The sequence below is a fragment of the Vipera berus genome (genome assembly GCF_964194415.1).
Source record: "Vipera berus genome assembly, chromosome: 3".
NCBI lineage: Eukaryota > Metazoa > Chordata > Lepidosauria > Squamata > Viperidae > Vipera > Vipera berus.
The window spans coordinates 158413075-158439259 of record NC_138204.1 but is presented as its reverse complement, the minus strand read 5'-3'; the positions used below and the strand labels follow the sequence as shown (position 1 = coordinate 158439259).

Genomic DNA, 26185 nt, shown 5'->3' with positions numbered 1-26185 from the left:
ACAGCATAGAAACTTCACATGGTTCAACCTTTCTAATGTACAATGATCTTCTGTCACCAAAGAGAAATATGTTTAAATATTACATGCTGAATCTAAGTTCTAAAGATTTTGCTTTGGCTGCAGCATACCTGTTAGGCATATGGTGCTAGCCTACAATGTTGGGTTGAAAATATATTAACCATAATGTTATGACTTTAAGAAGTTAATTGGCCAATGGGTGTGTAAGTGTTCTCATGGCCATAAGAGGAAGCTAGGAACGTAACTTCTCTCTCTCTCTGAATTCACTGCTCTCTACTACTACTGTTTTTGCTCTGCTGTTGGTTTACTACTGTTGTAAACCTGAACTGTGTATTGACCTCTGGACCGGTAAGAAGACTTTGTAGTTTGGATTACTCCTTGGACTGTTGCTATTGTTTATGACCTGGACTGTTTATTTTTGACTGTGCATTTTTGTTCTTACACCACCTCAAAGTAAAATACTTTTTGCTTTTACAACTCAGTGTACTCTTGTGGTTTCTGTGTGACTCTTGCTGCTCTCAGTACCCTTCCTTGTCTGTGCAACTCTTTGGTAGCACAAGGAGACCTCTGCACAACAAATTCCTTGACAATACCAATAAATCACAGTAATAAAATACTTGTTCTGTACAATTATCACATTTAATAATCTTTTTATCTTATCATAGACATATAATGATGCTTTGATTTATTTCCCTGTCACAGCAAAGTTGCTACGGTATTCAGAGACTGCTAGTCTTGGAAGCAGAACAGAAACCATAATATTAACATTTCTTGCCTGCATCCATGCAGTACAAGAAACAGGAAAACAAGACTGCCTTTTCTAGTTGAAAATGCTAGCAGTTGTCTTTCAAGTACACAGTGGCGGGTGGGATGGTTCCTGTTCTGTCAGATACGACCTATGAATGTCCAATGCTAGTTGCACTTGCATGTACTTACCAAGCACTAGAAATAGGTACAATTTAATCTAACTCATTCTTCTGATAAGTTGGACCATCAAGAGATTCCAGTGATACAGGCCAGATTGGGAAGTTAGAAAAAAAACAACAGATGAAGGCAACAGCAAATTCTTCCATATTGTTGCCTAAAAATGAAGATGCACATATGTGGTCATTACCTGTCATGTTCAACTTGAAGGAAGATATATTTTATACAAACTAAGTAGATACTAGTCCACAGTAAGCAATTAGGACAGTAGGTAACTCATCTACTTGCAGTTTGTACTTACCCAGAGGGTCAATATAGCTAGAGAGCTATGTATGATGAAAGATTCTTTTAAATCACTGCAATTATATACAGTTCTGTCACTGAAACCTGCTCCAGTTCAGGTCTGGATTCATTTCTAAAACTAGTATTTTCTTATTAAATAGCAGATGGCTATTTGTATACGTTTTTAAAGAATTCTCCACTAAACTAAATCAGAAGAAAGGAAGTCATGAAAGCAAAGTCTCAGGTAGAAAAAACTTGGAACTTGGAACTCAGTAGAAGGCAAGAAAGGATCATAGGAAATTCCCAACACATTGATAGAGAGACAAATAAACAGTAATATGTCCACATGCCATTATCTGAGTACTAAGGCACACAGTTTGCACAACAAACAGGGGCAACTAGAAATCCTAACATTGGGCATCATATATGATCCGATGAGTACAGGTAATTCTCCACTTATGATAACTAGAACAAGAACTTCCATCCATAAGCGATGGACTCATTAAAGGAGTCATGCCCTATTACACAATCTTTTTGCCACAATCGTTAAACAAAACACCATGGTCATTAAGCAAATCTGGTTTGTCCCACTGAATTTGCTTGTCAGAAGTTCCCCGAGAAGGTAGCAAATGGTGCTAGGATACTGAACCATCATAAACACATGCCAATTACCCAAATTTTGATCGTATGATTGCAAAAATGCTGCAATGGTTGTAAGGGTGAGGACTAGTTATAAGTCACTTTTCCAGCACTGTCATAACATTGAAAAGTCATTAAATTAATGGTTGTAAGTTGAGGCCTATTTGTATCATAGAAGCCTGACTGAATGAGTCAGGACTGGGACACAAAATCAAAGATACAGATAGAATATAAAAAAGGAGATAATGTAGCACTAAATATCAAAAGACTCTATGTCTATGGAAGAAATCTATACATATAGCAACCTTTTTGAAAACATGAGGATAAAAAAAATCAATACCCTTGTTAAGCTTACTATATGTTACTGAACCAGCTGCTGAAAACTCTCTTAGGTATATTTTCCTATATTAACTCACCACATTCTCAAAAGAGCAAGCTATACTAAAAGGAGACTTCAACACTTGCTAAGTGTTTCTTTTTCCCAAGTAAGAGGTCTAACAGATTTCTAATCACTCTTACTGCCAATTTCATTTTTCAAAATGTACTATAGAAAACAAGGATGAAGTTATCCTGGACATGTCAAACAACATGTCTGCAAGCACTTAGACATTATCAAGTACCAGCAATGTGAGATGTGAGAAAGTTTATTTTGGTATTTTTGGAGAGAATAGGAATAAATGCGCATTAGAGAATAACATGATTCCATTGATTCACCACTGGTTGAACAACTGGACCCAAATGATGGTTGAAATTTAGTTCTGGGCTGTCCCATAGAGAAGAATCAAATAGATCTTGTGGTATTCAACAACTTTGTATGAAGAGATAGTTTTCAAATGGCCATATGACAGGAAGCTTTTCAAAATAATTTCAACTTGATCTGAACAGGATTGTTCATTGGAACAACTCCCAAGGTGTTTGTGTTCAGTGTGCAAGAATCTTCAATTAGTAAGTAAAACAAAATGGATAGTTTCAAGCCTGAAGAAACCTCCTTTGGCAATGGTTCACATGAACAGAATCCAGAGATTCTTGTGGGCAAACAGCAGTTAAATGAGCAGCAGCTAGAAATGTCGTTAAAATCTTGAATTAATTTACCAAAGCACTGCATCCAGTATATTTATTTTCCTTACATTTTAAAAGGGAAAAGGAGAAGCTGGATTCAACAGAGAGGAGAATCACTTAGGATAAAAAGGAACCCAGTAACAAAACTCTATGACAAAAGGTTTAAAGGATTGGGTAGGTCCAGTTTGCAAAAGGAAGATGAAGGGAAGATATCATAGCAGTTTACAGACGTCTAGAATGCTGCCACATGCGAGAATACAGCTATTCAGTTTGTGACTGAGGCCAGAACAATGTCCAAAGGGGTGAATTATAAGAAATGAGATTTGGGTTGAATATTAAGATGAATTCCCTAATATAAAGCAATGAAACACTTTTCCTAGAATCTATCATTTGGATCTTTTCAAACAGAGCCAAATGGCCATCTGTCAGGGATGCTTCACTGGATTCCTGCACTGAGCTGGGAGTTGAGTACAATCCCTGCAACTTTCCTTCCAATTCATACATTCAGTAATTCTATCATTCTAGTCAGTCTAGGCTTGAAGTCAATATGTGAATCATTAACAATGGAGGTGTCATAAATATAAATGTCTTTTTCTTAAATGGAATAAGTGTTAGCCCTTAATAATCATCCACCTGAAAATTACAAAGCAGATATGGCATAATCCAGTAATAAAATGGCTGAGATGTGTTTCTCACAAGAAGATTTTAAAAAATCTTTTATTATTCCATAAATCTTCTGCAATTTTATAAATATGATGGGCAAAGAAATGTTGCCAGTTTGGATGATTAGATGGAAAAAGAAAAGCAAAATATCTTTATAGTATCTTTTGAAGAGTAGCATGCACATACACACACACACACACACACACACACACAGGGATCACAGAGAGAAGTATCCTGAAACAACAGTATATGAATTAATACAGAATTCAGATGCTAATGTCATCCTTTAAACTTCACTGTTTTTGTTATTTGAGAAACTTTAGTAATATGTATTGATTAAAATAGTTCAATAAAGCTACCATGGAAATTAACGGATGAACATTTCTAAAGATATAATCACATTTATACTTTCAGCAAGCATATTTCTTGGAGCTTGACCCAATTCAAGGGCCAATCTCATTAGGATGAATGACGCTTAATTCCCAATAATTATGCTTAGGTTGGAAGCTTTAGCTAGAGTGATTTAAAATGAATTTATCTGTAGAAAATGAAGCTCATATTTAAATGTTTTCTGCAACCAAATTCAATGTTGCATTTGTTGTACCTTTTACATGACCAATACAAGAGCTGTATTAGGAGGTTTCTCATCTGCAGATGTTTGCACTGAAAACACAAAGGCTAAAAAAAAAGGATGTGGCTGGAGCGAAATGATAAGAGAGAGAGTCTTATGCATCTGTAAACAGTTATTGATTCTACTGAACTCCCAATTTCTAACCCAATGCCTTAACCACTATACCAAATGGCTCCACTATCCTACACCTCTACATTAAACTTACAATGATCTAGACCTCACCCAGTCCTTCATGTCTTTTAATGGTACACCCATCACTGTGGTAATGGACTTCATCTTGAGGGGTCCTTGGTGCTCTGAGTTTGGCTGTTTTCTTTCAGATGTTTCATTAACCAAACTAGGTAACATCATTTGAGTAATGAAATATCTGCAATAAAACAATCAAGTTCAGAGAGCATCAAGGACCCCTCATTTCAACACTGAGCTACAAATATTCTCCTTTATTGAAGCTGTCCTTTTCTCATATTTGTCTCATCTTTCGCAGCATTATAACCTTCTCTAGAGACCTAATTGTTCACATAAGGTATACAAAGTGGCATAGTTTGAGTCTGATTGTGTGTGCCACTAATGATTTGTGGATCGGTCTGCTGAATGATCCATTGGTTTCCTTTCTTTAGCTGTCAATGGTATTCTCCACAGCAGAGTTCAGTTCCACATATTGTTGCATCTATCTTTCTCAGTGTATTAACTTATTTCTCTAGAATTTATTGAGATATTGTTTTTATAAGCTTTATAGCTTTATATGTTCTACTATTGCTAACCCCATTTTTATATTTAATATGATACCTATTACAGTAAAAATTAATGTACAGGTTGTATCCTATGTGGACATTTGGGAAGAATTAAGAATAATCTTAGAATTATATGAATGTTGCCCAGCAGACTATCAGTGTTTGCTATAGTTTGCTATTATTCCCTTTTTTGAATAATGTTGGAAGTATATGTTATTCCTAACATGGCAACTTGTCTTTTTTCAACAGGAAAGTAGAAACATGTTCTCAAGTCTCTTGCATCTTTACATTTAATGATAAATTTATACTGCTGCAGATATTCTCATGCAGTACTGTTGCTATAAGCACTAAGGATTTTTTTTTCCTGCAAACTTGCTTGGGAAGCAGCCTAGAACAAAAGATCATAGATATCACTTCTGCATCATCAGCACCCTTCCAAATATGAAATAGAACAGAAATATACCCTTGGGACATTTGCAAAGATGCAAAATGAGTGTTACACAAGCTATCATAGATCTACAGAAACATTTCCTCTAATTACACCAATATGTTACTATTGATTAATTAAGATTATGTAATTAAGGACAAATAACCTGTTCTTAGCCTTTTTTTTCTTATTAATTTCTAATCTGGCAACAACCAAAGTTGTATCAGCAATTACAAAACAGTTTAAAACAGCAAAAATAATGACATAATGCATCTTTTTGCTTTTCTAAATGGAATTATAGGTAAAAGAATGATATTTTTTTTTAAAAAAGATCTCTGCTCTCTGATGTATTTGATGTATTCTACAACTCATAAAAGCAAAACCACATCCACTTATCAAATATCTAAGCAATTCTGCATATAAACTATTATGACAGAAATATGTCAATAGGAGAATCCCAAAACAGATGTGAATAAAAATGAACGAGTTTATATCTTGCAAGCAGTTAATCCAATAATCCTAAACAAATATCAGCTTTGGAAATGCAAATCAAAACAAAGTAAAGCAAAGTATTTAAATACCCAATATGCAATAACAAGCCTAAGAAGTAAATGCATGATATCTGCATCTAGCTCCACATGCACATGGAATAATTTCAATAATCACTGCACTTAGAAATATTAAGAGTTTCATTATGCATTCTCATGTAAAATTAGCACGGGGTTATTCTTAAACCACATATGCAGGTTCTTTTCTGCAATATAACCTAAATTACATTTTTTTAATTTACTGGATTTCAGCTGTTTCCCAGGTTCACTGTCAACATTCTTCTGAGAATTCCAACAACTGCAACTGCAGTATTATTCAGAAACCTATACTAAAAAAGGTCACTTTTTTCTACTATCCAATTTTTTTCTAATCATCCAAACCAAAAACACAAGTACATTTTTTTCTGTTTCATGGAAAAAGTCTGTACAGCTAGTCCTTGACTTATGACTATTCATTCAGTGATCATTCAAAATTATCATGGTGTTGAAACAAAATGGACTTATGACCTATGTCTAACATTATGGCTATTGCAGTGTCCCTGTGGTCACTTCAATTTCCTCCCCCCATCACCTGTGTCCCTTTTTGGCCTTCTGCTGCACTGTCTTGCTGAGGGGCAAGAAGCCTCAGAACTGCACAAGCTTTGGGGCTACTTGCTATAATATGGTCTATATGGGCTGCACTAAGAAACATTCAGAAGCTTCAACTTGTCTAAAATGTGGCCGTATGGGGAGTTTTTAGGTGTTCCATAATACACTTATATAATACTACTGTTCTACAAGATGCATTGGCATCCAGTGAACTAGATGAAATTCATGGTGCTGGTTTTCATCTGTAGAATCCTACATAGCACAGGGCCAGGTAATTTACAGGACTGCCGGTCTCCAATTGTTTCTGCTTACCCAACCAAAACCAACAGGATGGGCATATTGCAAGTCCATTAATCAATGCCAAGTTCTGGGACCTAAGAGTAATGTCTTCTCTGTTGTGATGTCAGCCCTAGAAATCTACTAACGACCTGGTTGTTCCTTCAAACATTTGGAGCAGTTAGTTAGATTAGTTTATGGTTGTTGCTATGTTTACTGACTGTACAATGCAATAATTCTTTGGACATGTTATATTGATTATGGTTGAAATGTTTTAATTAACTGAGTTATTCTACTGTTTTCTGGTTTTAATTTTTAATTTACTGCCCAGAGACATTATAACAAAATGGGTGGCTATAGAACATAACTTAAATAAAAATCAATCAATTTATTAATTAATACAAATAGAAGGCTCAATGCTAGACAATTATTTTGATTCAAAGGAACATGGCCATGACCTAAAGTGATTAACTATGAAACGTTTTGGATAAAAATGATAAATGAATTGCTGCTCCTCCAAACTTCTATACCGGATTCCAAAATGCAAGGCAGATACCCTAGTATGCTCACTGCATGCACAAAGAGAACAACAACTATTGTTAGCCTGGTTTCTTATAAGGTATGATATCTGATATAATGGTAAGATAATGGTCCTTTACAGAAGTCATCTGAACTCATGATCAAGAAAGTAGAATGAATAATCCTGCCTTATCTGCCTTTCAAAAATTAGCTAAAACTGTTTTAAGTTATTTTTTTTAAAAAAAGTATAAAATGCAGAAGATGGGAATATAGAGATACATGTTTTCTTTTTAAAAAATTCTGCAAGCTACTTTTGTCTTGACTCATTATCTTTTTACATACAGAATGTATGCACACACAAAAAGGCAGAATATATGTTTATGTTCATACCATTTCCTAGAAATTATTCCTCCCACCTTCTGGCTCCTTGTGTGCCACACAGTCTTTCTGATTTCGAAGACAGACAGTACATTGTTGTCATTCATATCAATGAAGCCAAATGCAAACACAGATGGTTACCACCAGTGAATAGAACTGAATTTAATAATGTGCCATCTGAGGCCACAGACTTATAGATTCCAAGAAGAGAAAACCAAGATAAAAAGAAATCTGATTATTCCAGATGAATCAAAGTGATCAGCTTAAAGCACAGCTTACTCTGTCTGGCCCTCTGTCTGCTGCACTACAAAATAAATTCACTGTAGAAAACAGCTCTGAGTAACAAATGCCCTCAAACCATTTATTTAGGAGTTAAGAGAAAACACCATTAAGTAGGAACTTACTGAATAATTTCTAAACACCTCACCAATGGGCCATTCCCCCCCCCTAAATGTGGGAAAACTGAATCAGCTTTATCATCCCTCCAATATTTCAAGTGGATGACATAGTACCTTTTTTAGAAAATTACAAAAGTGAAAGGTATGCCATATGTACCATGTCATGAAATTCTGCTCCAAGTTAATCCATCATGCCTACTATTATCATCAAAGTAATAATCTGTTTCTCTAATTTTTTTACAAAGGAAAAGGAGACGATTCAGGAATGTACAGGGTCAGTACTTCAATTCCTATTCTGGAAGAGCAACATATCATACTTTTTTCCATTCTTTCACATACACACAATAAAAGACAGTTTCTTTAGGAAACCCATATGCTTACAACATAGAAATACATGCTCGTACAATAATCAGTGAAAACACCTCAAATCAAGCTGTTTGTACAATTTAACTACGGATAATCTGATTCATATTATGGCTGCTTGGGCTGTCAAAAGAAATAGTTGCCCTATTGTAACTATACCAATCAGACCAAACTCCTGGAATACAGCAACCAATTTTGGTCACCATACTACAAAAAGATGTTGAGACCTTGGAAAAAGTTCAGAGAAGAGCAACTATGATCCAAGGCCTGGAGACTAAAACATAAGAAGAACTGTTGCAGGACTTGGATTTGGCTAGTCTAAAGAAAAGAAGAAATAGGGGTGACATGATAACAGTATTCGAGTATTTGAGGGGCTGCCACAAAGAAGAGGGGGTCAAACTATTCTCCAAAACACCAGAGGGCAAGACAAGAAACAATGGTTGGAAACTGATCAAAGAGAGAAGCAACCTGGAACTAAGGAGAAACTTCTTGATAGTGAGGACAATTAACCAGTGGAACAGCTTGCCTCCAGAAATCATGGGTGCTCCATCACTGGAAATTTTTAAGAAGAGACTGGACAGTCACTTTCTGAAATGGTATCTGTTCTCCTGCTTGAGCAGGGGGCTGGACTGGAAGATCTCCAAGGTCCCTTCCAGCTCTATTGTATTCTTATTATGTTGGTTGCAGAAACTGAAAACCATTGTACAAAATACTACCTGTGTTTCCCCGAAAATAAGACCAGGTCTTATATTAATTTTTGCTCCAAAAGATGCATTAGGGCTTATTTTTCCAGTTAGGTCTTATTTGGGGGGAAATACAGTACTAAATGAGTCCGTCTGGCTGACGATCTTACCTGGGGATTATTTTTGAGGTAGGGCTTATATTACGAGCATCCTGAAAAATTATGCTAGGGCTTATTTTTTTGGTTGGGTCTTATTTTGGGGGAAGCACGATACATCAAGTAGACTTATGTAAAGTGAGTTTTATTTGTTCCAACAAAGCAATATAGGCCATGGAGGCACAATTGTTTGTTTTACCAAAGAAAAGAAACCACCTGAATTAGGCCACTCAAGACAGCTAATGACATATATCACGGATGCCCAGCCTTAATAGTGTTCAGCATGTGCCAAGGGTACTCTATGCTTTCTTTAGCCTTGTTCCATATTGTGAATTCTGAAGAGAAGGCTGAATAGAGTTCCAACACAGAACAGGGAGAGAAAAATGCATTATTCCTCTTAGAAATGAAAGGATAATGTTGCTTCATGAAACAGATTTAAAAGGGTTGAAGGTTCAGTTCACCGAAAGGAAGCACTCTTTCAAAGTTTCATTCAGCCTTACCGTCAGATATCAGCCCTTGGAATAGTAACATATAGGCACTACAATTTTTAAAAAAATGGAGAAAACAAGCTTGGAGGAATTCAAATGTTTCCCATGCATGGGAAAGCAAAATAAATAAATAAATAAATAAAGTTATTGGAGCTAATTAGGAAAAAATAAAGTATCCTATTTCAATCTACATCTGCAGTAACTACCACTGTAATTATTTGCTACTGTAGTTATAAGTGTACCATGTACAGAATATAGAATCAGTTAAGCTTCTCACCTACAAACACCCACCTTTACTAATTCTTGTCTTAGAATTATGGGAATTAAAATCCAAGCCAACTGTGAAAGATCACAATGATTATGACTCACTATATTATATCAAATGAGGTTGGTCAGGACTACTTCATAATGCAATGAAACTAAGTTTCCTAATACCGAATTTATTTACCAGTAAATCTTATTGGGAGCCGTTTCCAGAACATTTTATACTTTGAGCATTAATACCAAATGCATAAATTATTTCAACTAAAGCTAATCTAGGCACTCAATACTGCCAAAGTACAGGAATATCTGGCATTCAGAAATTTGGTTGACATTACATATCCTTATTTCACATCAGAAAGATGGAGAGAAAGGGGAGGAGAGGGAGTGAGGGATGTACAAAGGAAAGGAGGGAGAGATTTATTTGTGTAGTGGTGAAGGCACCACCTGGAAACCTAATTCCACCTTAGGGAGAAAGCCAGTTGGGTGATCTTGGGTGTTACTTCTCAGTCTTAGAAAGAAGGCAATTGCAAACGATTCTAAAAATATTGCCAAGGTAACTGAAGAACTTAGTCAAGGAAGGGAAAGATAGAAAGAGAGGTAATAACATGATAATGAAATATAGAATGATACATAATCTGTACTTCATAGCGGTAGATGAAATAAAAAAACACCTAATGATCATCAAAATTATAGCTTAAATAAGCCTAATGATAACACATGGTTCTACCATGGAAAAGCAATGAATCAAAATTTTATGAAAATAGCATACATTGTCAAAATTATATGTGGTCATCTAACCGCTCCATTTCAGGTTAAATAACACTGTACAAAGAAGTAATAAACAATAAGCCAAATGGATTAAATGAAATATAACCAAACTTAGTTACACCATTAGTATTCATATCTTATTTATCCATACCTTTCTATCCTAGCCACCATCCTTGCTTGTACCATTCAATATACCAGTTCATACATTCTTTTTCTTCTTTAAACCTCTCAACTCTCACTTTTGAGGATGCCATCAACTCCAACTAGTTATGGATTGTCTATCTTCTATTTCTCTCAATCCTTTCATTTCTCCATCATATGGTTGTTTGGAAGTTCTGTCATCATTCTTTCTCTGCATATGACTAAGCTATCTTAACAGACTCGTTTCACACCCATCACTTGCTTTGCATTCAGCATCTATTCATTTTTGACTCAGCTTCTTATTTTGCCACACACGGTGAAGCACACTATTCCTTTTTCTTTCAGTTTATCGTTTTCCCTACTGTATAAAAACAATTATTCCGTTTCTCAGAGAACAACAAGGCCTCGATGATGTATAAAATTAGATATACATTGAAGTCTGCAATCATCAAATGTCTGATCATCACCAATTTTCCCTATACACTTAACTATAAATGCATTTATTTCTTGTTCAGTGTTGAACCATTTACTCAGCATTCCATATACTAAACTATAAATAACACAACTACTCTAGAAGCAAACAAATTTTAATGCTTCTTAATCTGCATCTGCAGCCTTACCATTTTTTAATATTCTCACAGCATTTAGAACTTCCTTCATTTATTTATTTTTCTTAAACATTTGTTCGTTATTTGTTATGGCTCTACCCAGCAATGTACCACTATTGTTCCCTGATAACATATTGCTTTCAGTGTTATTTCAGTTTCATCCAAAATGATCTCACCATTTTTATTCTTGATTCCATTCACTCTACTGGAGGCTCCTTATTGAGTCCTTTCACCAAATTCCAGAACAATTTTCCTTCTACCAATATTGCTCAGCATTTTCATTGCTGCTTTAAATTTTGGTTCTAGTTCTCTTTAACTACATTCTTTGGAAGTACATTTTTCTTTCTATACACATTTTGCACTATATTTCATTGTCATTTTTGCACCCATCATTTTTCTATCTATGTTTTTTCCCTCATTCATAGTCTTGTCCACTTCATCTTCCAGCAGGAATCCTTCTTCCTAGTATTGTGGCAGTCTGTAACTTTTCTTTTATTCTTTTCCAAGTAACTTCTACATGATCTTTCCTTAGGACTGCTTCCACTCATTGTGCTGTGATATTAATCTATTTTTCCTTTGTTCCTTGCAGATTTACACTTTCTCTTATTGCAGTCTACGGTACTTTTATTCTAGATTCTTTGACATCTTTTCTTCTTTTAGGTGTCAAATTTATGCAAAAATTATTCTGTTAGAAGCTCTCATCTTTGTATCCTTTATTAAGTCTTTAGTCTTTTATCATAAACTAAAATATACCATGCTTTTCAAAGCATTCCTTTTTCATTTGTAGATATCAACCGACAAGGTTTAACCATGTATTTTCCAAGGACACTTTTTCTTAAGCCAATATACACCAAATTATCAGACATTCATTATTGGGCGTCAAAATAGCCTAGTCATTTTTTTATTATGTATTCTTTTCTCAGTCATTTCAGCTAACAAAAAACACTTTCCCCCTTGGTTCAAATTCATTCAGAGAGTTGTACATTTCTTTTCCCCTCCCCATCCATTTACCCTTAATTTTTTCCCCACTTTTCATTATAACAATTCACTGGAATTTAATATGAAACTAACACCAACCTATGGATTCTACCTTCACTCTCATCCACAATAATCATAGCTATTCATATTGTCTGATATATCTTTTAGTGCTTTTTATTCATGGTTAATCCTCTACCTTCACTTCTCTGCTTGTACAGTATTTATTAACTCCATCTTTATTCAGCCCTATTGCACCTCTTCTTTTTCTTGGTTTCACAGATAACATATATTTTTTTTAAAAAAATCCATAATTTATTACTACCATCTTCTGTGGCATTGATAAAATTGAGGTTTTCAAATTTATGCCTTCTAATAAGACAGAAAGGGTATATACTAATCTTAATGATACCTATGCCTTATACATTAGGGAATACCAGTCATTTTGGCTACAACTGGAATGAAAATCCAGTCTTACCTCTTATGAATAAATCTGTCTATGCAAGCTACAATCTTTATTCAAGATACTACCATGGAAGCCAGCATATTGATGCTCACAGTTCTTTAACTACAGTATACGGAAGATATTGACATACATTCAGAATGGAGCACTTCTCATTCCATATAATGAATCTTTTAGAAATCTCTGAAAGCTTCTGCAAGTTACTGCAAAGTTTCATTGCAAACCTGACTGCAGATACTCCTTTTGCTTTCAGAAATAAAATCAGACAATTTGAGGAAAGGCAGAACTGAACGACAGATTATTTCACAGAACTGCTTACTTGAATGTATCCTATGCTTTGGAACTTGGATTCCTCTGGCAAAACAATTTGCAGTTTAAGAGATGTGGAAAAAATCACTAGTTTCTGTTTTTAATAAAAGACAATGTTCAAAAGAAAGACAAACAGCAGGAGCTGAAATCCATTTTTTTTAGTAGAATGTTTTCTTGAGATGATATTAAAACAAGCATATTTCCACTTCTTTTGTGGGGAATATTATTTCATTTACTGAAAACACATTCATATAATTCATTGCATTTATAACTTCCTAGTTGACTGTGATGCTGACAAGATCTACATATACAAAATTAATATGGTATAATGACGAGACCAATACATAGTGGACATTTCAATTGTTTTCCTTCTGCGTGATCCTTCTGGTGGGATCAATTCTCCCAGCATAAAAATGTATATTGCACTCCATCAATGATTACTACCCAGATAAAATCCTAGTACACTTAAACTTGCTTCAATGGACCATGCTTTAACAGGTGTAGGATTCTACGGTCATGTTTTTCATGTGGCTCCCAATTCCACTAAAAGATGTTTAAATTGACAGTCTGGCTTGTTAAATGGATGTTTTACTGCAAACGATGCTTTTTATACCAATTATGCAATTATGTAAATTACTTACATTTGTTTTTAATGGACAACTGGAATAATGGATATCCCCTCCTTTTCAATGGTTCATTATATCGGAATGTTACTGTAGGCGTCTGTTTTGCTTTTCTTTTCTTTTTTTTAAATTCCAGTCACCAGGTCATTCCTTAGCCTAGATAACTATGTCATCTTATACTACTTGCCCAGAATTTGCAACTATCATTGGAAATTTCTACTGTCATGATTCAGCCTGCCTGAATTTCAAATCTAAAATCTTCCCTTGTTCTAGAATTGGCACCACTTAGCCAGTGTAGATACTCTATTGCAGAGAAGAATGAAGCCAACTACAACAAAACACCTCCTTGCTGCAGCAGGGATAGCTCACGGCCTATATATGCCTGTCCTGCAGGGATTAAATGTGAAGCTTTTTCCTCCTGTCTTTCCAAGTTAATGGTTCTTTGGCTGTTGTCTTCAAGGTCATAAAAAAAACCCTGAGATTTGTTGACATAATGATCATCACCAACCTAAGAAGTTTGGGACTCATACATAATGCTAGCTTTATTTCTAACATCTGTGCATCCAGGATTTCAAAGTTGTCAGGAATGCTGCAGTTATAAAATCACTTCCTAAATTGGGTTCACAATACTTCCTTTATTATGTTTCATTAGGCAAAGTCTTCAAAAAGACTTTTCCTATAAGGAAAGCTTTGGCTTCTATTTTTGTAGTTTTATTTTGCTTTATTGCTTTATTTATTTTTTTGTCTCACATTATATATCACCATGAGTGGGATGATTTATAACTATATCAGTTAACTAAATAAAATAAATATTTATAAGTAGCCAGTTAACTAAATAAAATCACTCAATATAAATGCAAAGCACAAATTAAATTCTAAAAAAAGATGCATCTATTTTCTGAAGAACAAACATTTTCTTTCCAATTCCAATATATTAAAAAATGGCATTTTAATTTTACTAATTATTGCATAACTTTACAATATTTATAAAGTCTATCATTATAAATACTAAAGTATCTTCCTCTGAAATTAAAATTTACACTTACCAGGTGTGAAATTGTACTGTGCAGAAAATCCTACAGATTCAAGTTCGCCATCCGCAAAAAATTTAATCCACAAGAATCTGCCACTGGATTTTATTTTAGGTGGATTTTGCTGTCCACAGAAACGGCCAATTATTGGAGAAAATCCAAAAGGTCCATCTCGCACTTCAATATGATCAAATTTACACTCCCAAGAAGGCTCTATGGAATATTTCTCGTCAAAATGCAACTCAATACATTGTCTTGGGGCAGCTGAAAAATAAAACAAAGCCCTTCCATAATTTTATGCACTGAAATGTATTTGCTTTCAAATGTGCTGTTTCTAAACTTATGTACCACCGTATTTTATGGGGCTTGAGGTTTTGCTTAGGCAAATAACTTAAGTCTATTCAGAACTATTATTTCTAAGCATAAACAGAAGGCTTTTCAATAATAATATCAGTTGGCTTTCCTGCTAAATTTTTTTATTTATTTTTTGAATTGTTGGATTCTGTATTGTAAGACATGTAAAATACCGTAGGTAACAGAATGGCCTGGTTGCTAAAAAATGTGCATAGGCACTCAAGTCTTCCTTTGCTTCTTCTTTTCTTCTGTTTTTTTTTTTTCTTTAAAGAGATTTACAAAGCAAAGAAAATTCTAGCAAAGCACCAATGTTTATGTATATCTGTTTATTTGTAATGGCTGGCCTAAGTAGCAACTACATTCAGCAACATCTATGTGATTAGCTATGTTTATTTTTCTGTTGCAGCAGTAGAGTCCTACAGTTTGTGAATCTTTTAGAACTATCTTTAGTCTTGCTATACTATGACCTTCAGTGTGATATTGAGCCTCATCTTATTCATGCATAAGAAATTCCAGTTAAACAAGACACAAAACTATCTATTAAGGTGTCATGTCTTCACTAAATTTCAAGTAGTTCTAAATGGTCATAAACTCTGTTCCTTTCATGTAAGTATATATTACCACCACAGTACAGCACGGTTTTGTCAAATTCTGCTGAAATTTCCCAACTTACAGAATTTTCAGCATATTTTCTGATTTATTAAACAGCACAGGAATTGAAATCCTGTTCTATGAAGGAAAAGTAGAAGTAATCTTGAAAGAAAACTCAAATACTGGCTCTTTAGCTGTTTTTAAAATTTTGTAGCTCAAATATAGCGGCCTAATGAGCTTGCTTTCACAAATTTGCATGCTTTCATGTTTAACCAAATGGAAACATTAAAAGTGATTAAAGAGATGTTAACTTGGTAACATTGTGGATTAGACTTCTGCTGCGGACTTGTAGAGAGAATTCTTCTATCTAAAGCTTAATGTAAAAAAGCAACATCTATTTTTGAACTGGCTGCATCCTATTCCCACATACAGGTTACATCTGTCATTTGTCAAATGCAGAAGCCAAAACCAGATTACATTCTTTATGATCTGGCTTTTGCAATCTATTAGGTAATGAAAAACAAAGCAAAGGCACTGACATTTTGAGTCACTAATGAATCACGCAAATGTCCTTGCTAACAATGGAAGAATGTTCATACAATGGGAGACGCCCATATATGGAAATGCTCTTTGTTCTCCTCATACTCCTGCTTCCCTTTGTGACCCATTTGTTCTTGAGAATTAGGGAACCTCTAGAACAGCAAGGTACAGTACATGTTATTGGGAATCACAGCAGAATGTGGAAGCTTCATACTAGTTTCAGACCCACTTAAGTGTTCTGATTTGTTCAGCAACAACTTCAGCCAATGGAAACAAAGTTTGCATTTAATACTTCAAATTAAAATTTTAATTTTTAATTTTAATGTCCAGGATTGTATCTTTGACAGCTAAGCAAGCAGAAAGACTGCACATGCTAGTGTTCATTGAACAGGCAAGCACAGAGCTACATTCTAGAAATGTTAACTATCAAAGTATTTCAACTTTCATGTGTAGAATATGTTCAATTAATAAACTGGACTTCTGGATAAACAAAACAGATTGAATTACTGTGAAACACTAAGAACCTTCCAAGCTCTTGGTCAAGGAATAGGTTCGCACACCAAATTAAAAGCAAGGGATAATATTAGATTTGTTCTAGAAAGCTTTCCTTTTATCACACAAATCTGGATTTTTTTTAAAAAAAGTCATAAAAAGGATGTTTATTTTAATATGGGCCAGTATATACAAACACACACCTACACAAACGCTTATCTATTCATATTTATTCATCCATTCCACTGGACATATTCCAAGTGTCATCTCAGAAAAAATATGGGATAGTTTCTTCTTTCTTTATCTCTCTAGCAATAGTAAAAGCAAATATAGAAAAAAATGTTGCAAACTACAGTGGTCGTGGGTCACAGCTGTTCTGCAATGAGCTTTTACTACTTGAACTCTTAGCAATCTTTTTAATTTAGGTTCTAATTACCTTTCTTCAAAGAGTCCTAATAACATGGAAAAGATTACTTAATGTCGGCATGTCTTGTCATCTTTTTCATCTAATTATCTTATAGAAGTGCTGCCTTGAGGTTTTACATCTGCTTAAAAAGACCTGGGGTTCTAACAAGAAGCAGAGGAATAGAGGCAATGAAAGAGGCCCATACAATTAAGGCTTTAATTCTTACCAGCCTGTAATTTCATGTAGCTGACAGCTGAAGCTAAGCAAAAAAAAATCTATTTCATTTTAACAGAATGTCTGGAAATGAAAGATTGATCTAAACATCTTTTCTGTGTAACTGGGGGCCAGTATCACACAAATGGACTGGAATAATCCTTGATAACTCCCATTAGTTAGCAGCGAGCACCCTCATAAAAGGAATTTGGAATTTAAAATACTTCATTGCCAAATCAATTTTAAAATCCAAAACAGCAATAAAAATCCATTTTGATACAATTTAGATTAGCTACAATGGACAGAATTAAATTCTTTTTTTTTGCAACAGTCTGAAGTTAGAACCCAAGCTCTTTGACTTTTTAATGTATTCTAAGCAAATATTAAATTCTTATTTAGCATTACATGTGGGTATTACAGAAAAATTATACAGACTGCTACTCAACTTTGAAGTGGATAACAATGAAAGGTTAAAGTATATGAAATAAAATTAGGAGCTAAATTGAGGAAAAGATTTTTTTTCACTCTTTCAGGAGCCATATTTTCTTTGTTCCCAGCATATAAAAAAGCATCCTAGATCAAGTTATTTCTTCATATTACAGATGATTTCAAATTATATAAGAAAAGGAGAACTTTTTTAGAATGTATGAAGTTATTATAACATACTGTTGTCTTTAAATAGATATGACTGAGAACAAAACAATAAATCACCACCAATATTTCAGCTATGACTTTTTAAATTATTATTACTTTTTTAATTCTACATTTATTATTTTATAAGTAACTCAAGCTGGCAAACATACTTAACACTCCTTTCTCATCCTACTTTCCCCACAATAAATCAGCAAGTTTGGATTGAGAGTGAGTAACTACCCCAAAGTCACCCAGCCAGCTTTCTAGCTAAGGTGGAACTAGAACTCACAGCTTCAAAGCAGAGGATCAATATATTTGCTATAAAGGGCTGAAATTCTTTGGCTCAAGTTGTTCAAGCCCAACTACAGAAATAAAGGAGAGAATCCAGTGCTATAAAAAGGTGGATCCTAACACTTTGTGAAAAATGTAATTTATGAATTACAACCACAGTGGAGAGGATTTGTCCAATATACTTTGGAACAAGTTCATATCTTTCTCAAATAGTCAAGATATCTACTACCTAAAGAAATTCAGAAGCTCTGCCAATAAAAAATAAAAATAACTATACCTTCCAATGTTACTATATGGATAATGTAACTGACTATGCCCTACAGGTAGTCCTTGACTTACAACCAATATTTAGTGACCATTTAGTGACCATGGCACTGTAACATGTAACATAAAAAGTGACTTATGACCGTTTTTCACATTTATGACACTTCCAGCATCCCTACAATCACATGTTCAAACTTTGGGTGCTTGGCAACTGGCATGTATTTATGATAGCTGCACTGCCCTGTGGTCATGTGATCACCATTTCTAACCTTCCCAGTTGGTTTCCAACAAGCAAATTCAATGGGGAAAGCCAGATTTGCTTAACAACTGCAGTAACTCACATAACTATGGAAAAAAAGGGCATAAAATGGGGCACAACTTACTTAACAACTGTCTTGTTAGCAACAGAAATGTTGGGCTCAAATTTTGGGCTCAAGGACTACCTATAATAATTTTCAAATATATTATTTTTTTAAAAAAATGTAATTGAACAACAGGAGCCAAAATATTCTTTGTTTCAAAAAGGTTTCTCCCTTTATATGGGAGAGGAATGAAGGAGTATTATCATTTAAGCAGATAATTTTATATACTGTATATGCATTTAGATTAACAAACCTCCATCATGATGTCAACAAATGTAAAAGAATAAGTTCTCTGATAATTATATGTAGCTTCCAATCTATTAGGGGCCTCTATTTTGTAATGATATCAGTATAAGGAGTTTAAAGCAGTCCATGTAAGGAAAAATAATGCTACATATCACATTTTAAAAAATAGTTTAAATGTTTTAGCAACCCTGGAACTGTCTAATGTGAACATCATACAACCCCATTTCTTACAAAGAATGATTTGGTTGCAACTTCCTGTTGATACACTTTGTGACTGACCTGGATTTGCAGCCAACAATTCTGAAATATTGCCAAAAGTCTAACCATATTATGAAACATCCCATTTCTTATAACTCAAAAAAGACTGCAAAAATTAGAGTGATGTGCAATAGCATTAATCTTATTGTCAAATTACTGAGTCTAAAAATGGAAGAGAATGCTTTCTACTTAATTATCAGCTTGCAAGCTTCTGCGGACTCTTTCAGAAACGTATGCATTTTCTATAAATACAAAGTTTTCTTTCTTCACTTCCATTTTCTTCACAACTCAGGTATTAGCAAATAAGTCTTATAATTTCACCCCCAGCAGCAAGGAGAAGAGTAAAGAAATATACTGGGTGGTAGCCTAATCTTGTGAAAAGTAACTCTCAGAATAAAATCTTATTTTCTAAGACTAAATGGAGGGTATTACAGAGACTTTGCCTTTGATATGGCACAAACGACTGGGAAATCAAAGCCAACATGTGCATGCAAAAGTAGGCAATTCCCCTGAATAGAAGATGCTAACCTGCCATAGTACAGCACTTCAAGATCTATGATTGTATCAATAGTTTTTCTGACCTGAAGTCCCTAGTGCTTTTAGCAGAGGAAGATAAACTGAAAAAAGATCCAAAAGCTTTCTTATGTAGCTCTTTCCTTATGATACGATTTATTTATTAGATGTTTATCCAGCCTTTAATGTTGATCAAATTGGTATACCTAATAAGAGTTCTTGGTGCTGAGTTTGGTTGTTTGCTTACAGATATTTCATGACCCAACAAGTCAACATCACCAGTACAAGTAAGCTGGTCATGTCTGCAAGCAAACAATGAACCCCTGGAAGCGTCAAGAACTCCACTGAGCAATATATACTGTACTCTCCTCTATTGGAATTGCTTAATGTCCATGTCCCCAATTTTCCCCACCACAACCCCGTGAGGTGAGCAGCACTGAAAAACAATGATTGGCTCAGTCACCCAACTGGTTTTCATGTCTAAGGGAGGACTAGAATTCACAGACATACACGCCCCCCAGGTGCAGCACCTAAGCCACTGTATCAAACTGGCTCTTTGTTCAAATATGAGGGTGCTAATAGTGCACTGGAAAATCAAGACAGAAACAAGTCATAGAACATAGTGATGTCCCTCTCCAAAAATGAATGTTTATACATTTTTACTAGGTAAAGCTCGTTTTTGAAATGGTTAAGTTTAATAATCATTGCCAAAGGTACAAAAATGGGGGGAAAAGGAGGAGAGAAAGGAATGTATTAGATTACCTTCTATAATATAGACACATTCTCTGTCAGGAGGATATTTGTTGGGATAATTCGGGGAAGTGAAAATACCTCCTTCTGTGTATTTTGTCCACACTCCACACTGAACTGCCTTCTGCCCTTCTGAACTGCTTTGCTTTTCTGGAAAAGAAGGGGGAAAGGGGAAGACGAGATCATGCTTTGGCTTAAATACATAATGTGCAATCACTTGCTTTCACCTGTAGCCTGCTATGACTTCCTACTTATAGCATAGGGCCAGGGTCTGAGTATATTAAACCAACCCCAAAGATGAAATCTTCTGTTTCTATAGTTACACAAGAGAGAGGAAATTCCAAACATAAACTTTTGGAAATGCTTTGAGACATTAAACAAGAGTTTGACAGTAGAGCCTGATGGGGCAGTCAAAATTATACTGACTACCAGAAAGGGCGTTTCAAAGGAATTTGAGGTATTTGGTGCTCTCTGAGCTTGGTTGTTTTCTTGCAGAAGTTTCATTACAAAACTAGGTAATATCATCAGTGCTAGCACAGTGCGTACCACTAATGATATGACCTAGTTTGGTAATGAAACGTCTCAAGAAAACCACCAACCTCAGAGAGCACCAAGGACCCCACAACTTAACAAATATTTTCTTCTATCAGCTATAAAGAAATACAAGATACCAAACAGAATTTTAAAACAATAATAACAATGATAGAATCTTCAAGAATAAAGGATAGGATGCTATATAGTTATAGCCTTATTTTTTTTTTTTGCCTGAAAACAGTAGTGTGCATGTATAACAGGTGCAAAGTTATGGTATTTCTTGGGGGAAAAAAATTTGAAGCAGCGGTTACTAATACTCTCACATATAACAAAGTAGCAAGGGTTCATCATACTCCATAAACTGGAACCATTGCATGTTAAAGAAGGAATTGCATTATAATTAAAAAAATATCTCTACCTATATAAAATTGCCCCAAATAGCATGGCAACACTGCTGAAAGGATCTGATCTGATTACCAACCATCCAATCAGGAAAAGCTATGGATGACATTTTCCAAAATCAAATGAGAGAATTTAATCACAATGTTATCTGGTAAGATGCAATTGCTACAGATGGATTTCCAGGAAAATCCTGTTTGGTTTTGGTTACAGGATATAAAAAGAAGAAAGCAATTGGATTTCTTTGATTTGATGTAATGTGATTTAACCAATAGGAAAAAAAGTTAGTAATATGAAAGGATTTATTGGGGGAGGCAACCATATGATGGTGGAGCTTTTGACTTAAATATAAAGTCAAGTAAAAAACACATTACTTGGGCTGCAGGGAAAGGTGATTTGAATAAATTCAGAAAAAAATGATAATAGACTGTTCTTGCATGAAAAATTAATAAAATAAAAGTATGATATTAATGGAAGTTTCTAAAAAAGGAAATATTAAATATGCAATCATAAAAAATTCCAATTAGAGAGGAAAGGGGGAAATAAAGGAAGCCCATGCAGCTGTACAAAAAGCTTATAAGCAATATTTTTTTTTAGAAAGGACACACATAGAAGGGGAATAAAAGAGTAATTATGAGAGAAAGGCAGAGACAAGAAACCCAGAATTGCAAAGATTAAAAGTGATGGTCAGAAAAAGTTGTCTTTACATATATGCAATTTCAAAAGGAGCAGAAAACTGATTGTTTGAGAAATTGACAAACTGTTCAGAGGTAATGTATTTTTTTTCTCTCAGAAAAGGATCTGTTTCCATTAAGCAAGCATGAGGTGATTGACAGAGAAAATCTTAGGGAGTATCTAAGATCTTTTGAGTAAATTTATTCCTTTTGTTCCAAATGAATGACATCCAAGGCACAGAGCCTTGGTGGAGCAGTGGGCTAATGCCTCCTTAAGTAACACCAGCTGCCTGCAATTAGTGCAGGTTCGCATCCCACCAGGCTCAAGGTTGACTCAGCCTTCCATCCTTCTGAGGTAGGTAAAATGAGGACCCAGATTGTTGGGGGCAATAAGCTGACTTTGTAATAATGCCGCTTGGGGTGTGTGTGAAAGCCCTAATAAGCAGGCATATACATAGAATGAAGGCTACTGCTAAGCTTGTAAGCCACCCTGAGTCTTCGGAGAAGGGCGGGATATAAATGGAATTAAAATAAATAAATAAATAAATAAATAAAGGAAACTGCTCATAGATTCTCAGATTGCATTTTGTATTTATGAAAACCTGCAAAACATGAAATGCCAGACAACAAGAAAGAAAAAAGAAATTATCCATGTCTTCAAAAAGAGAAGATCCAGGAAATGGGTAGGTCTGTATATCTGATGCCCATATGCTGGAAAACTCCACCGCATGTAAAAAAATTCAATTCCTAGAAATCCTACAGGAAACATGGGTTGTCAAAAAACTCCTTCCAGGTTAATTACAGTTAATCATGGGAAAGCTGTGGATATATCTTAAATACAGTAAAACATTTTATAACATACCGAACAATATTCTGACTAGTAATCTAGTTAACTCTGTTACGTGTGGCAGTAGTACTAGATAAATACGCATAGGAAAAGTAACTACTCAAAATATGCTCAGGCAACAAGTAATGAAGGTAATTCATCCCTCCTTGTTCTAGCCCATATCTGTAGACAGGAAAAGATGATGAGTTTACTTACTTTCAAGTTTTATACAGGTGGTCCTTTAGTTACAACCTATTCAGCCACCATTCAAACTTGTGACCGCATTGACTGTCGCAACATCCCCAAATCATGTAAATTGTGATCTGAGCCTTCTGCACCTAGCTTGTGGTTATGTCTCAGTTTCTGACATTACCTGCCAGCTTCCCACAAGCAAGGCCATACAGAAGCTGGCAGGAAATCAAAAATTGTGTCCACATGTGGGCCTTAATAAGCCATGAAGTCCTTGCTTAATGATGGCAACAGAATGCTGGGCCTGAAGTCATGTGATTCACACTTTACTAATGGATCAGTTAGCAACTAATGGATCAGTTAGCAACAGCAGTCCTAGTTCTAACTGCTGTTGCATTCTGAGGACTATCTATTCTCTAGCTATTTACCTTTTAAGTATTTAAGTATTTACCTTTCTTTTTTTCTTGGGCTGAGGTAGAAATTTGACTAGCTATATTTAATAGATCTATGAGTTATATTTAATCAGAATTACATTAAATATTTAGGATTCCAAATATTCTAAAATAGTATCAAACATGAAAATTATTTTTTCTATTACTTGTTAAGAAAGCTTCATATTTGTATATGTTTGTAATTTTTAATTCTGTCAGAATTATTTTTCAGAAATCCTATATCTATCTTTAGGAATCTACTGTTTAGATGAACTGATATGGGATATTTGTTATACAGTAATCAATATTTAAAGTTGGCTGAGTTCACTTCTCACATTAATCCAGAATATGGTACGTTTTAATTGTGCATTGTAAACCCAGACTTTGCAAAGTATGCTTTATAGTTGAGCATATATTCTAAACCAATCGTTTCCTCCATAAACTTTGGTGGAACAAGATTTGGCTCAGTGAAATTTGTGAATCAGACCAGAAAATTCTTGTTACTATTACTTTATATTCCAGTCAACTACTAAAATCATTTTTTTTAAAAAAAGTTATCTGTGAGTTATGAATTCCATTTGTATTTTCTGCCAGAAAGTAACCGTTGGAGATGTAATGCTTGTTTTGCATTTGAAAGTAGCAGCAGCACCTTTTCATTCATATTTCCAAGCCAAGAAGCATAAATGTTTGCAATGTCACCAATCCATCTTTTTACAGAAATGTCTGCAAGCAAATAACCAAGCTCAGACAGTACCAAGGACTCCAGAGTTCAATCATAAGCTACAAATATTCTCTTCTCTTTGTACTAGATCACTTTATTTCTTCTGAGCTTGAAATTCATTGATTCTATAAATGTAACCATACGTTTCTAAGTTTACCAACTTAATATAACTGTTGGCCAGGATGTGATTGAAATGATACTCTTATTTTATCCAATTTTTTAGGATTTTATTTTACCTGTTTTGGCCTCCTGATTCAAACAGAAACATGCTAGACCTGCAGCTGCATGGGAATTCAGAAAATTTATTCATTAATTTTTGATTAACATATTTCAGTGCTGGTCTATAGTTGGAAATAAGATATGGGTTTTCAATGTTAATTGTCATAGCCTGCTTTAAACCTGTTCAGCACACTTAAGCACTACAATCCCCCCATTACTAAATTGTTTGAGAAAAAGTAAATCATTTTAAGTTTTAATCATTTGTAAACAAAATCAGCTCACAGGAATATTTTCTTCTAAAAACATACCTGCTCCTTTTTTTGTTGCCCCAGCCCAGTGTAGGATGATAAAACTTGCTACAACTGGAAAATAAAAACACATTAGTTGAAATGACAAATTAGTTAGGACAACCCTATCCTTAATCTTAATCCAAAGTAGGAAACGCTAAAGAAAGAACAAACTGTATTTGTTTTGTGGCTGCAACCTATTTTTATAAGAACATAGTAATCCTAAACAGAGTGGCTACATAATCATAGTAAAAGCTACTGTACATAGCAACAGGAATAAATAAACTTATCTTTTAAGTGTGAGACATTTTGATTTATGACTGCTCAGAATTCAATAAGAGAAACACTGAGGTGAGAACATTTAAATAGCGCATACAGCCAGAGCTGCAATCCTATGCTACTTTCATAGCATAAGTCTCAGGAAAATCAATGGAACTTACTTCTGCATAAAACAATATTGCAGATTTGAAAAAAACAAAACAAAACAAAACCGGATGATGCTGTATGAGCTTTTGGTATTAACTATTTCAGTTATGTTTACACAGATAGACCTGGATCTAGGAAATAATCAACACTTCACTACAGGGATGGGAGATAACAGCTGCTTTGAAAAAAAAGGCAATAGTTTACTTCCCAAGAAGCTTGTCCTGGACTCAGTAAATTAGAACCACTACCATCCCTTCTCAAATCTCCCTTTGCGAGAAGTTTGTAAGAAGTTGGTAGAGCAACAGTTACAGAGAACTCTGGAAGAAATGGGTTGTCTGGACCCCATGAAGTCTAAATCCAGGCTGTTATGGACATGATGATATTCCCATCCAATAACACAAAATCTGTCCTGCTGAAAATCTGAGTGGCCATCCATGGTAGCCTTCTAGGCTATTAGCAATGGTTAGCAGTAGGAAGACACCATTTTATTTAAAAGTAGTTCCACTCTAGAAAGGCTGAGAAAGAAGATTGTCCCACTTCAGTACAGGACTAATCGTCTCTTCCATTTTATTCAACATTTGCTTTATATTAGACTGTCCTATTAGACAAATGAT

At 34.7% G+C, this 26185-nt stretch overlaps 1 protein-coding gene across 3 annotated transcripts in view; it reads right to left on the bottom strand.

The window, feature by feature from the left end:
- LOC308664947 (neuropilin and tolloid-like protein 1) overlaps window positions 1–26185 on the bottom strand; it is a gene marked incomplete at both ends in the record, with an annotated part of 84098 nt that overhangs the window by 52073 nt on the left and 5840 nt on the right. For all 3 annotated transcript variants that reach the window (XM_081322500.1, XM_081322499.1, XM_081322498.1), the window contains 3 exons: window positions 14968–15216; window positions 20878–21015; window positions 25167–25220. In XM_081322500.1, the coding sequence (XP_081178626.1) occupies window positions 14968–15216; window positions 20878–21015; window positions 25167–25220 (441 nt within the window). The remainder of the gene's footprint in view (window positions 1–14967; window positions 15217–20877; window positions 21016–25166; window positions 25221–26185) is intronic.